The 13,004-nt window shown below is 39.3% G+C and overlaps 1 protein-coding gene across 6 annotated transcripts in view; it reads right to left on the bottom strand.

Annotated features, from left to right (window-relative positions):
- ARHGEF12 (Rho guanine nucleotide exchange factor 12) overlaps positions 1–13,004 on the bottom strand; it is a 154,298-nt gene that overhangs the window by 15,433 nt on the left and 125,861 nt on the right. For all 6 annotated transcript variants that reach the window (XM_002822591.6, XM_009247166.4, XM_009247168.4 and 3 more), the window contains 4 exons: positions 9,479–9,604; positions 7,537–7,651; positions 5,442–5,542; positions 498–575 (listed from right to left, as the gene is read on the bottom strand). In XM_002822591.6, coding sequence (XP_002822637.2) covers positions 498–575; positions 5,442–5,542; positions 7,537–7,651; positions 9,479–9,604 — 420 coding nt within the window. The remainder of the gene's footprint in view (positions 1–497; positions 576–5,441; positions 5,543–7,536; positions 7,652–9,478; positions 9,605–13,004) is intronic.

The following is a 13,004-nucleotide window of genomic DNA, read 5'->3' as shown; positions in this document are numbered from 1 at the left end:
AAGTCTGGACCAGCCTGACAACACAGCGAGACCTTGTCTTTACAAAACATAGAATTAGCTGGGCATGGTGGCATATACCTATAGTCCTAGCTGCTAGGGAGGCTGAGGTGGGTGGACTGCCTGAGTCCAGGAGGCCAAGGCTGCAGTGAGCCAAGATTGCACCACCGCATTCCAGCCTAGGGAACAGAGCGAGACCCTGTCTGAAACAAACTACAGAACACAATAAAATTAAATTTTATAATAATTAGTGTCCCTTAGTCTCCTGCCAATTGCTGTCATGTAATATTATAGTTTCATGCAAGATAGTCCTCTAATGAAAGACTAATTTTCATACAGATCAAGCATTTAAAAGGCAGCAAAAAAAATCATAAATACAGATAATCTATGATACAAGAACTCCTTCAGGTGATGTATATTCCCATTGAGATGTTAATTACCTGCCAGGTCTTTAGCAAATTTTATTTTATTTTTTAAATTATGATTAGACCATCTCTCACCCTGAGCTCTTCAACATTTGGGTACTCTGACAACTTCAGGCTGGAGGTATCAAGGCGACGCTGATAATCTTCTAGGCGCTGAAAATTAGGCAGGGTGGAACCAAGGTTAGTGCTTTGGTCATTAATGACCTCTCTATTTCTGAATCAAACTTGGCATTTAAAATCTCCATTTTGGCCAGGCGCGGTGGCTCACACCTGTAATCTCAGCACTTTGGGAGGCTGAGGCAGGTGGATCACGAGGTTAGGAGATCAAGACCGTCCTGGCTAACACAGTGAAACCCCGTCTCTACTAAAAATACAAAAAATTAGCCGGGCGTGGTGGCGGGCGCCTGTGGTCCCAGCTACTTGAGAGGCTGAGGCAGGGGAATGGTGCAAACCTGGGAGGCAGAGCTTGCAGTGAGCCGAGATCATGCCACTGCACTCCAGCCTGGGCAACAGAGCGAGACTCTGTCTCGAAAAAAAAAAAAAATCTCCATTTTACTGAGCTCTCTGCAATGCTAGACAGGACTGAAAACTCACTCTCTTCCGTGGCTTTGGTGATACTATAATCTCCTAGTTTTCCTCCTACCCCTTTGGCTTTTCTTTCTCAATCTTCTTTTCAAAGTCATTGGTCTCTTATTAGCTTATATTTATTTTCTGAATAGGTAAATCATGCACACAGTACAAAATTCAGATGGCTATATAAGGCAAAAAATAAAAAGTCTCCCTCTAACCTTGTCCTATTGCCCCACCCCCCTCAATTTTCCCTAAAGAAGCAATCACTAATATCCATTTCTTGGGTAGCCTTTGAGAAAAATTCTATGCAAACAGATATGTATTTATTTATATATGTATATATAAGTATGCTTGTCTTTGTGCATGTTGTGTCTATTTTTTACAACAAGATATGGTAGCATAATATATTCACACATGCATTCCTTTGGTATTCCTATATGTATTCCTCATTGATATGGTAGGATACATTCATATACGCATTCCCCCACGTGTGAGAGTGTGTGTGTGTGTGTGTGTGTGTGTGGTGTATGACTTATATCTTGGGACTGTTCCACATTAGCACATATAGAGAGTTATTTCATTTTTTTATAAATGAATACAGGATGTAAAACTCTCTAAATAAACTATAATTTATTTCATTACGCCTTACTGATGGGCATTTAAGTTACTTCAACTCCTCTATAACAAACAATACTGTAATAAAGTGGACTTAAATATATGTCTTTGTACATCCGTGTAGGATATCTGTAGGATAAATTTCCAGAACCTGTTGGATCAAAGGGTATGTACATTCCCCCTCAAAATCATTTCCAAATACATGGAAAAGTCTGGGTGAGCACAGTGAACACCTATATATCACCATCTATGTTCTACCATTAACATTTGCTCTATTTGCTTGATCATATATCTATTTATTCATCCCTCTAGCCATCAGTCCATCTTATTCTTTGCATGCATTTCAAAATAAATTACAGACATAAGTACACTTTACCTCTAAACATTTAAACATCCATACAGTTCTTTTTAAAAAAGTAAAATTTGCATACAGTAGAACACACATTTTAAGTGTGTGTTCCGTGAATTTTGACAAGTGCTTATACATTTGTGTAACCTAAACTTCTATCAAGATAGAAAATTTTACCATCACCCCAGAAAGTTTCCTCATACTTCTTCCCAGTTAATTTCTATCTCCACATCCCCAGTGGCAACCAGTTTTCTGGTTTTTTCCTACCATAGAATAGTTTAATCTCTCTTAGAAGTTCATATAAATAGAATCATAGGTATGTACCCTTTTGCATCTGTTTTTTTTTCACTCAGCATGTTTGTGAGATTCATCCATGTTGTGTGCCTTAGTGGTACATTCGTTTTTTATCACTCAGGGCATTCTATTTTATAACTATACCACAGTTGGTTTATCCATTCTGTTGATAAATTCTTGGGCTGTTTCTAGCTTTTCGCTATTATGAATAAAGTTGCTATAAGCATTCTTATCTAAGTCTGTTTGTGGGTATATCTTTATCTTCAGATAAAGATATATTTTATTATTCAGAAAATCTAGGTCCATTTTCTTATGATTGGCGTTCCTACTAAAGTTAGTTAATTTGTTATGTGCCATTACCAGCAGGCACAATGGATAACCAGCCTGAGTATGCCAGCTCATCTATACCAGGGGTCTGCAAAGTTTTTAGTAAAATGTCAGTTAGACTTTGCAGGCCATATAATCTCTCTCACAGTTATCCAGCTCCACTGTTTTGGAACAAAAGTAGCCACAGATTATACATAAATGAACAGGCTCTGTGTAGTAAAGAACTCTAATATGGTTCATTTCTCTTGAGCAAATCACTAGGAACAGAACTGCTGAGTCAAAAGGTAGACATAACGGTACCTACAGAGTTTAATTTAGATAAATATTGCTATATAACCCTCTGGGGTTTTATCATTTTACACTCTGAACAGCACAGCTGAAAGTACTAGTTTTTCTACAGCCTCACCAAGAGAGTTGTAATCATACTTAGCTCCTAAGAAACTACATCCGTGTTCATGGATTCAATCAGCCCCTGTATGCTCACAATCTTAAATTTTTATCTTCAACATGGTCCTCTTAGAGGTGGACCCATATAGCCAACTGCTTACTGTATCTGTCTACCTGATATCCCAAAGTGACCTCATCATCTTCCCCACAAATGTGGGGCTTCTCCACTCATCCTGTCCATCCAAATATGCAATCCAGAAACCTGGGGGTTTATTCTTGACATCACTTTTCCTTCAAATCCTTCTTCAAATCAGTCATCAAATCCTGTCAATTTTACCTTCTAAATACTTCTCCAACTTCTCTAAGCTGCCATCATCTATCCTAGATTGCTGCAAGAGGTTAATAAATGGGCTCTTTCATCCACTATCCTTCTTCAACTCATTCTCCATAGAGTAGTAGGGGTGATACTTACATAATGAAAATCTGAACACTATATTCTTACTTGTCTATGCTGAATTCCTACTGCTCTTAAGAATAAAAATCAAAATCTTTAATCTGATCTCTAGGGCCTTTATGAGTTGGCCTTGGTCTACTTTACCTCATTTTATGCTACTCTGACTTTGCTTTTTAGGCATGATCCACACTCATTTAAATTTTCAATTCTTCCAACAGACCATGCTTTCTTTTTCCGTCAGGACTTTGGTATATATTGCCTCTACCTCTAAGGTTGCACCCTTCACATCGTTTTGGTTCACTTCCACTCAGTCTTTCAGAGCTTGGCTCAAGTGTCAATTCCTCAAGAAAATTTTCTCTAATAGGTACCACATAACATTCCCAAACTAAGCTAGGCCCCATAGTTATATATCATAGCATCTTGAAATTATCCTTGATAGCAGCTATCACAACTGATACAAAATATTTGCACTATAATCCTGTTAAATGCCTTTCTTTTTTTTTTATTTTTTTATTTTTTTTATTTTTTATTTTTTATTCTTTTTTTTCTTTTATTATTATTATTATTATTATTATTATTATACTTTAGGTTTTATGGTACATGTGCGCAATGTGCAGGTAAGTTACATATGTATACATGTGCCATGCTGGTGCGCTGCACCCACCAACTCGTCATCTCGCATTAGGTATATCTCCCAATGCTATCCCTCCCCCCTCCCCACACCCCACAACAGTCCCCAGAGTGTGATGTTCCCCTTCCTGTGTCCATGTGTTCTCATTGTTCAATTCCCACCTATGAGTGAGAATATGCGGTGTTTGGTTTTTTGTTCTTGCGATAGTTTACTGAGAATGATAATTTCCAATTTCATCCATGTCCCTACAAAGGACGTGAACTCATCATTTTTTATGGCTGCATAGTATTCCATGGTGTATATGTGCCACATTTTCTTAATCCAGTCTATCATTGTTGGACATTTGGGTTGGTTCCAAGTCTTTGCTATTGTGAATAATGCCGCAATAAACATACGTGTGCATGTGTCTTTATAGCAGCATGATTTATAGTCCTTTGGGTATATACCCAGTAATGGGATGGCTGGGTCGAATGGAATTTGTAGTTCTAGATCCCTGAGGAATCGCCACACTGACTTCCACAAGGGTTGAACTAGTTTACAGTCCCACCAACAGTGTAAAAGTGTTCCTATTTCTCCACATCCTCTCCAGCACCTGTTGTTTCCTGACTTTTTAATGATTGCCATTCTAACTGGTGTGAGATGGTATCTCATTGTGGTTTTGATTTGCATTTCTCTGATGGCCAGTGATGGTGAGCATTTTTTCATGTGTTTTTTGGCTGCATAAATGTCTTCTTTTGAGAAGTGTCTGTTCATGTCCTTCGCCCACTTTTTGATGGGGTTGTTTGTTTTTTTCTTGTAAATTTGTTGGAGTTCATTGTAGATTCTGGATATTAGCCCTTTGTCAGATGAGTAGGTTGCAAAAATTTTCTCCCATTTTGTAGGTTGCCTGTTCACTCATGGGCAAGGACTTCATGTCTAAAACACCAAAAGCAATGGCAACAAAAGCCAAAATTGACAAATGGGATCTAATTAAACTCAAGAGCTTCTGCACAGCAAAAGAAACTACCATCAGAGTGAACAGGCAACCTACAAAATGTTAAATGCCTTTCTATTCTCCTAGCAAACGAGCTCAGTGTTGGCAGATATGGCACTCATTTTCTCAACTACTCTGTACCCTATGCCCAGCATACAGTAGATGTTCTATAAATATCTGCTGAATGAAGAGATAAATGAAAGAGCAAACAAGCAGCTTGAAGTGTTCCAAAAAGTCAAATACAACTCCGATATTCTATCACAGATTGATCTTGACCTGCCTACTATGCGAACAGTAAACAAATGTTCTCCCTGTCCATTAGGTAATGATAGTTTTAACAACTATTTCACAGATTCCAGGTAATATTAATTTAATGTTCTCCCAATGTCATCCTGTACCTTCTTGTTTTCCTTTTTTACCTGCTTGTTTTCTGCCTCCTTGACAGCCTGATTTACATAATTTAAGATCTGACGACAGTGATCTGCAGCTTTCTTCACCTTCTCCCTTTCTGTTGGCCATTCTAAATATGGGAAAGAAATCCAAAATGTAAAAGAGAAGAAATGAGCAAAAAACCATAAAATATATGTAAATGAGATTTCATTTCATTTCAGTACTTTTAAGAGCATATTAAGACCTTGAAGATTTTTGTACCAGCTTAAAGCCTCTGTCAGAGTCTCAATTCAAGCAGTCTTTGGACAGGTAAAACTTCTTATAAAAGGACTTTAAAACATAAATTCTAATCTTTAAAAAGAAATCACAGTACAGAACCCGAAATCCAAGAAGAGATGCTTTACATGAAGTACCAGGAACACTATACTATACACTCCAGACGGGCAGGTCTCATTTACTTTGTAAACAATACAAATGGAAATCCCTTCTCCCCCTAGAATTTCACAGTGCACAGCCTACATAATTATGTCCAGTGAACTTGTTAAACAAAATTTTTTAATAACACAATTCAAAATAATTCCAAAACAAGTTTCTTTGAATTTGAGATTATATTTAAAGAAAGAAAATAGATTACAACATTAAAAGAAGATGAAATTCATCAAAACGTATTGAGGTGGCAAGGCAAGGTGGCTCATGCCTGTAATCCTAGCACTTTGGGAGGCCAAGGCAATTGGACTGCCTGAGGTCAGGAGTTCGAGACCAGTCTGGCCAATATGGTGAAACCTTGTTTCTACTAAAAATACAAAAAAATTAGCCAGGTGTGGTGGCGTGCGCCTGTAATCCCAGCTACTCGGGAGGCTGAGGCAGGGGAATTGCTTGAACCCAGGAGGTGGAGGTTGCAGTGAGCCGAGATTGTGCCACTTCACTCCAGCCTGGGTGACAGAGCGAGACTCTGTCTCAAAAAAACAAAGCAAAACAAAACAAAACAAAATGTATTGAGGCTATGTCATGTCTATAATACAAAGAAGGCCAAAATCAGAACACTCAAAATTATAATCCTCCAAACCACAGTCCAACTACACTGAGCAGATATATTAAAGTGTAAAAATTAATGTATATGAGTGTAAACCACTTTTGTTACCAGGTACCATAATTTAAAATTTCCTGCTTATGCATTCAAATTGTCAGGCACAAGAAACAAGATTTCAGTTGCATTAAATTATTAATGAGAGCTAAGTGTAAGAACCTAAAACTCAACTGAGAAACAGATTCACTTCATGTTTCAAAACGGGAGAGTTGGAATTACACCGCATTGATTTGGCTTAATAAAAGTCATAGATAGATACCCATGAAACATCTCTTCAGCCAAGGACGAACCTTCTTCAAAGCAAAAATGATGCAGGCTAGAACAAGGATGGTTGAACCAGATAATTTTACACTTTGCAGGCCAAATGGGCACCGATAAAACTACTCGATTCTGCTGTTATAATGTAAAAGCAATCAGGGACAGTACATACACAGATGAGCACGGCTGTGCTCCAATAAAACTTTATTTACGAAAACAGACAGTGAGCATGACTTGGTCTATGATTCATAGTTTGATATACCCCGTGCTAAAGCTACTAATGGAGTACATTATATCAAACAGCCCGAAGAAGACTAGATTATATCTTGTTAGAAAATCTTGGCTGGGCATAGTGACTCATGCCTATAATCACAGCACTTTGGGAGGTGGGAGGACTGCTTGAGGCCAGGAGTTTGAGACAGGCCTGAGCAACATAGTGAGACCCTTGCTTTAAAAAAAAAAAAAAAAAAAAAAAAAAAGCCAGGTGTGGTGGTGTACACCTGTAGTCCCAGCTGTTCGGGAAGCTGAGGTGGAAGGAATGCCTGAGCCCAGGAGTTTGAGGTTGCAGGAAACTATGATTGTGCCACTGCACTCCAGCCTGCACGACTGAGTGAGACCCTGTCTCAAAAAAGAAAAAAAAAAAAAAAAGAAAAGGAAAATCTTGTCATACTGTTTGGAAATCCAACTCCATTCAGGATGCTGTAAGATATTATTTACAGGATACTGGGTGTTTTGTTGTTGTTGTTCTTAAGCTTTTTATTTCAGTGAAAATGCTGTACCTGTGTATTTGGCAATATTATCCAACAGAAGTGGGTACTTAGTAAGCCTTTGCATTTGAGTGGGAATAATATCCTTCAGTTGAAGACGACGACACAGTGGATTACTTTCAGCATCCTAAAATTAAAGTGAAATAAGTGAATCTGTAATTCTTATTTGAACTTATACATGTACCATGTATTCACCGTAAGGGTTTAATGCATCACAGTTCTGGTTACTAAATCAAGATCTTTAAAAAATGCCAAGATATATCATTGTCACACTATACTTCTGCTTTCTCCTTTAATCACATAATGGGGGAAGGGAGCCTCTATCACTAAATGAATGGCTTGTTACCTGTTTAAGGAAGGACTGAAAGCATCCATAAGCAGCTCTACATATCGCTTCCTTGTGTTAAAACAGTTTTATCTTCACCTATTCAGAAAATCTAGGTCCATTCTCCTATGATTGACATTCCTACCAAAATTGGTTAGCTAATTTGTTATCTGCCATTCCAAGTAGGCACAATGGACAGCCAGTCTGAGTATGCCAGCTCATCTATACAGCGGTCTGCAAAGTTTTTAGTAAAACGCCAGTTAGTAAATATTTTAGGCTTTGCAGGCCATCTAGTCTCTCTCAACAACTATTCAGCTCCACTGTTTTGGCATAAGTGAATGAACAAGGCTCTGTGTAGTAAATAACTCTAATATGGCCTCCAAGGTTCCCATCTTCTTGTGTAAATACTCTGTGTAATCCTATGCCCTTGAGTATGAACATTTTGGAATCTGTGAATACAATGGGATATCACACCTATGATTAGGTTGCCACCACATGATTTTGAGATCATAAGAAAGGAAATTATCCTGGCTGGGCCTGACTTCATTAGAGGAGCCTTTAAAACAAATCTGTGTCAGAAAGCCACATTCCTACTGGCCTGGAAGAAAGCAAACATCCACCTCTAAACTGCCTAGTGGGGCCACATGGCGGAGATATCTGTGTTCTCTAGGAGTTGAAACTGGTTCCTAGCCAATAGCTAGCAAGGTAGGACCTCAGTTATACATTTACAAAGAAATGAATTCTGCTAACAATCAGTGAGCTTAGACGAGAACCTCGAGCATCAGATGAAAACTGCAGCTCCAGCTGACGCTGTGATCTCAGCCTGGTCAAACTCTCAAGGGAGGATCCTGCTAAACCATAGCCACACACCACAACAACTGTGAGAAATCTGTCAAATGGCCATGTTTGTGTTTACATAAAACTTTATAAAAACAGGTAACGGACTAGATATGGTCTGTCGGCCATAGTTTACCAACCCTTAATTCATATACCCCAATGAGTGTGGCTGCTGTTATGTTCTTCCCTGGATAAGCCCATTCTCATGCTTTGACAATATTCTCTTAATAGAGCATACGGTTGTTTCCTGATAAAAGCCTTGTGGCAATGTGGATTTCTATATTAAGTATTTTACTCCTGACATATATTTTTTATTATTCACCATTCCAAAGTCATTTTTATACCTTCCAGGAATTTAAGAGATAATGTATTGCTTTTAAAAATGTTAACATGGGCCAGGTGCAGTGGCTCACACCTGTAATCCCTTTGGGAGGCGGAGGCGGGCGGATCACTTGAGGTCAGGTGTTCAAGCCCGGCCTGGCCAACATGGTGAAACCCCGTCTCTACTAAAAATAGAAAAAATTAGCAGGGCGTGGTGGCATGTACCTGTAATCCTAACTACTAGGAAGGCTGAGGCAGGAGAATCGCTTGAACCCAGGAGGCAGAGGTTGCAGTGAGCTGAGATTGTGCCATTGCACTCCAGCCTGGGCAACACAGCGACACCCTGTCTCAAAAAAAAAAAGTTAGCACAGATGTAATCTTTGTAAAAGTCTTAGTCAGAATTCCCCCAGTTTATCTGATAATTGATAAAAACTTGCCTTATTTTTTTCTTACATGACTCACTCAACTCACTTGCACAAAAGTCTGAAATCGAGAATCCTTTTTCTGACGAGACTTGATCATTTCCAGGGCGAAAGGTTGGTTACTGCAAAAGGTAGCAGCAGCATGTTTCAATTTCTCCTCTCCTGGTCCGCTGAACTGTGCCGAGAATGCAAAGAACACAAAAGAGAATGGGAAACTGAGCTTATACAAGGCCAGACCAAGTGACAGACAACCAGAATCCTTTCAACATTTCAAGTGACAAAATACACAGAACTGCATATCTATGTGGAATATCAATGGTTCTCCATTAAAAAGGTCTGACCTTGACACAAGCAGACCTTTTCTGATCATATTCCAATGTTTTCTTCTTTTTTTTTGAGACAGTCTTGCTCCGTCGCCCAGGCTGGAGTACAATGGCACAATCTTGGCTCACTGCAACATCTGCCTCTCAGGTTCATGAGATTCTCACCTCAGCCTCCCAAGTAACTGGGACTACAAGCACATACCACCACACCCAGCTAATTTTTGTATTTTTAGTAGAGATGGGGTTTCACCATGTTGGCCAGGCTGTTCTCAAACTCCTGAACTCAGGTGATCTGCCTGCCTTGGTGTCCGAAAGTGCTGGGATTACAGGCGTGAGCCACCACGCCCAGTCCCAATGTTTTCTTGTTTGTAGCCTATCACGACCTATTACCTTTCAGCCTACGTTACCTGTAAATTACACAGAAAAGCTGACATTTGGAGAATACAAGATATAAAATGCCTGAAGACTGAGACTAAATTTCATTTTCTTTTTTTTTGAGAGAGAGTCTCATTCTGTGGCCCAGGCTGGAGTGTAGCGGCGCAGTCTCAGCTCACTGCAACCTCTGCCTCCCAGGTTCGAGTGATTCTCCTGCCTCAGCCTCCCAAGTAGTTGGGACTACAGGCGTGTGCCACCACAACTGGCTAATTTTTTTTGTATTTTTAGTAGAGACGGGGTTTCACCATGTTGGTCAGGCTGGTCTTGAACTCCTGACCTCAAGTGATCCGCCTGCCTTGGCCTCTCAAAGTGAGCTGGGATTATGGGCATGAGCCACTACACATGGCCTAAAATTTAATTTTCTTACACCCTGAAACCTTTACGACAACTACTGTCTTACTACTCTGGGAAGCAAATCCTTGGCATACTAGCATTCTTTCTTACTCAGTATAAAACCCACTATGACCATGGGCAGGCCGTAAGTTTTCTGGGTTGAAACAAAATTAAATCACTGCTGTTTCACCTGTGCAGCAGCTGGAGCTGGCTTGGGGGAGATCAATGAGCTTATGAATTCTTTTGCTAAAAATTATACTTCTCACTAATGTTTTTTAATTTGTAAATTTAAGTCTGCATGTGTCATGATTTTAAGATTTCTGATGGTTAAACACCTAAAAAGTGATTTACTAGTAGGTGCTCTTAGAAGTCAAATACATTGTTTTTTAATACAGCGTCTATACTTGTAGATAATTGCTTTATGGTTTACGAAGATGTTTTCCATATAATCTTCCATTTAAAGCCATATTCCCAAGAGTCTGTACATAAAGGCATTTTGTAAAAAGCCCACCTGTAGTGCATTTGTAGATAAATTCAGAGTATTTTTTCAAGCAGGACACATACAAAGCAATATTTTAATAGGTCACTCCAATTTTGTATTCTTACTCTATGATGGATATGACATTTAACATGTTTATGAGACTGGCAGCATTTTTAGCATGTTAGTCAATCAAAGCACCATACAACTACAAAGAGCAGCTGGGTTTACCAAAGAAAATAACGCCCCCAACCTCAAGCAGTTCTACAATAGTTTTTTTTGTTTTCGTTTTTGTTTTTTTTTTTTGAGATGGAGTTTCGCTCTTGTTGCCCAGGCTGGAGTGCAATGGCTTGATCTCGGCTCACCGCAACCTCCACCTCCCAGGTTCAAGCGATTCTCCTGCCTCAGCCTCCCGAGTAGCTGGGATTACAGGCATGCGCCACCACGCCTGGCTAATTTTGTATTTTAGTAGAGATGGGGTTTCTCCATGTTGGTCAGGCTGGTCTCGAACTCCTGAACTCAGGTGATCTGCCTGCCTCGGCCTCCCAAAGTGCAGGGATTATAGGCGTGAGCCACTGCGTCCGGCCTCTACAGTAGTTTTACAAGCAGTTTAAGTATAGATGTTCCTTGATTTCTGATGAAGTTATATCCTAATAAAACCATCAAAAATTGAAAATATCTTAAGTTGAAAATGCATTTAAGACACTGAACCTACCAAATACTATAGCTTGGCCTAGCCGACCTTAAATGTGCTCAGACACTTGCATTAGCTACAGCTGGGCAAAATCATCTAGCAGTACAGTACCCTGTAGAGTGGTTGTTTACCCTGTGATCACATGGCTGACCAGGAGCTGTGGGTCACTGTTGCTGCCCAGCATCAAGAGTAACATACCACACATTGCCAAGCTCCAGAAAAGATTAAAATTCAAAATTCAAAGTATGGTTTCTATTGAATGTGTATTACTTTCCCACCACTGTAAAGTAAAAAAACTGCTGAAGTTGGAACCACAGTAAGTCAAGGATTATCTGAATATGTAAAGTGATCTTAAGGAAACAATACTGGAAAAATACTTTCCAAAATGATTTTATTTAAACAGCAAGAGTAAAATCTAAAGGCCTATTTATGATTTTTGCTTTTATGATTTCTGGCCAATGCCTTCTTCTAAATTAACGCTTTGTATGTGACAGTTACAAACCACCATTCTGCTTTTCCTCAACTTTTTACAGGTACAGGCATACCTCATATTTTTATTGTACTTTGCAGATATTCCATTTTTTACAAATTGAAGGTTTGTGGCAACCCTGAGCAAGTCTGTTGGTGCCATTTTTCCAAAACCATGTGCTCATGTCATGTCTCTGTGCCACATTTTGGTAGTTCTCATAATAGTTTAAGCTTTTTCATTTTACTCTATCTGTTATGGTGATCTGTGATCAGTGATCTTTGATGTTACTATGTATTGTTTTGGGGCACCATGAACTGCACCCACATATGGTGGCAAACCTAATGGAAAAATGTTGTGTGTGTTCTGACCGCCCCACCAACTGACCATTCCCCCATCTCTCTTCCCTTTCCTTGGGCCTCCTTATTCTGAGACACAACAATATTGAATTTAGGCCAACTAACAACGCTGCAATGGTCTTTAGGGGTTCAAGTGAGGAGTCGCACATCTCTCACTTGAAATTAAAAGCTAGAAATGATTAAGTTTAGAAAGGAAGGCATGTCAAAAGCTGAGATTTGGCTCTTACGCCAAATGGCCAACTTGTGAACACAAAGAAAAAATTCTTGAAGGAAATAAAAGTGCTACCCCAATGAACAAATGAACAAGAGGAAAGTGAAACAGCCTATAGCTGGTATGGAGGAAGTCTGAATGGTCTGTATAAAGAAGATGAAATCAGCCACAATATTCCCTTAAGCCAAAGCCTAATACAAAGCAAGCCCCTAATTCTCTTCAATTCTATGAAGGCTGAGAGGTAAGGAAGCTGCAGACGAAGAGTTTGAAGGTAGC

This window comes from Pongo abelii, chromosome 9 (assembly GCF_028885655.2).
Source record: "Pongo abelii isolate AG06213 chromosome 9, NHGRI_mPonAbe1-v2.0_pri, whole genome shotgun sequence".
NCBI lineage: Eukaryota > Metazoa > Chordata > Mammalia > Primates > Hominidae > Pongo > Pongo abelii.
The sequence above is the reverse complement of the archived record's forward strand: the minus strand, read 5'-3'. Positions and strand labels throughout refer to the sequence as shown.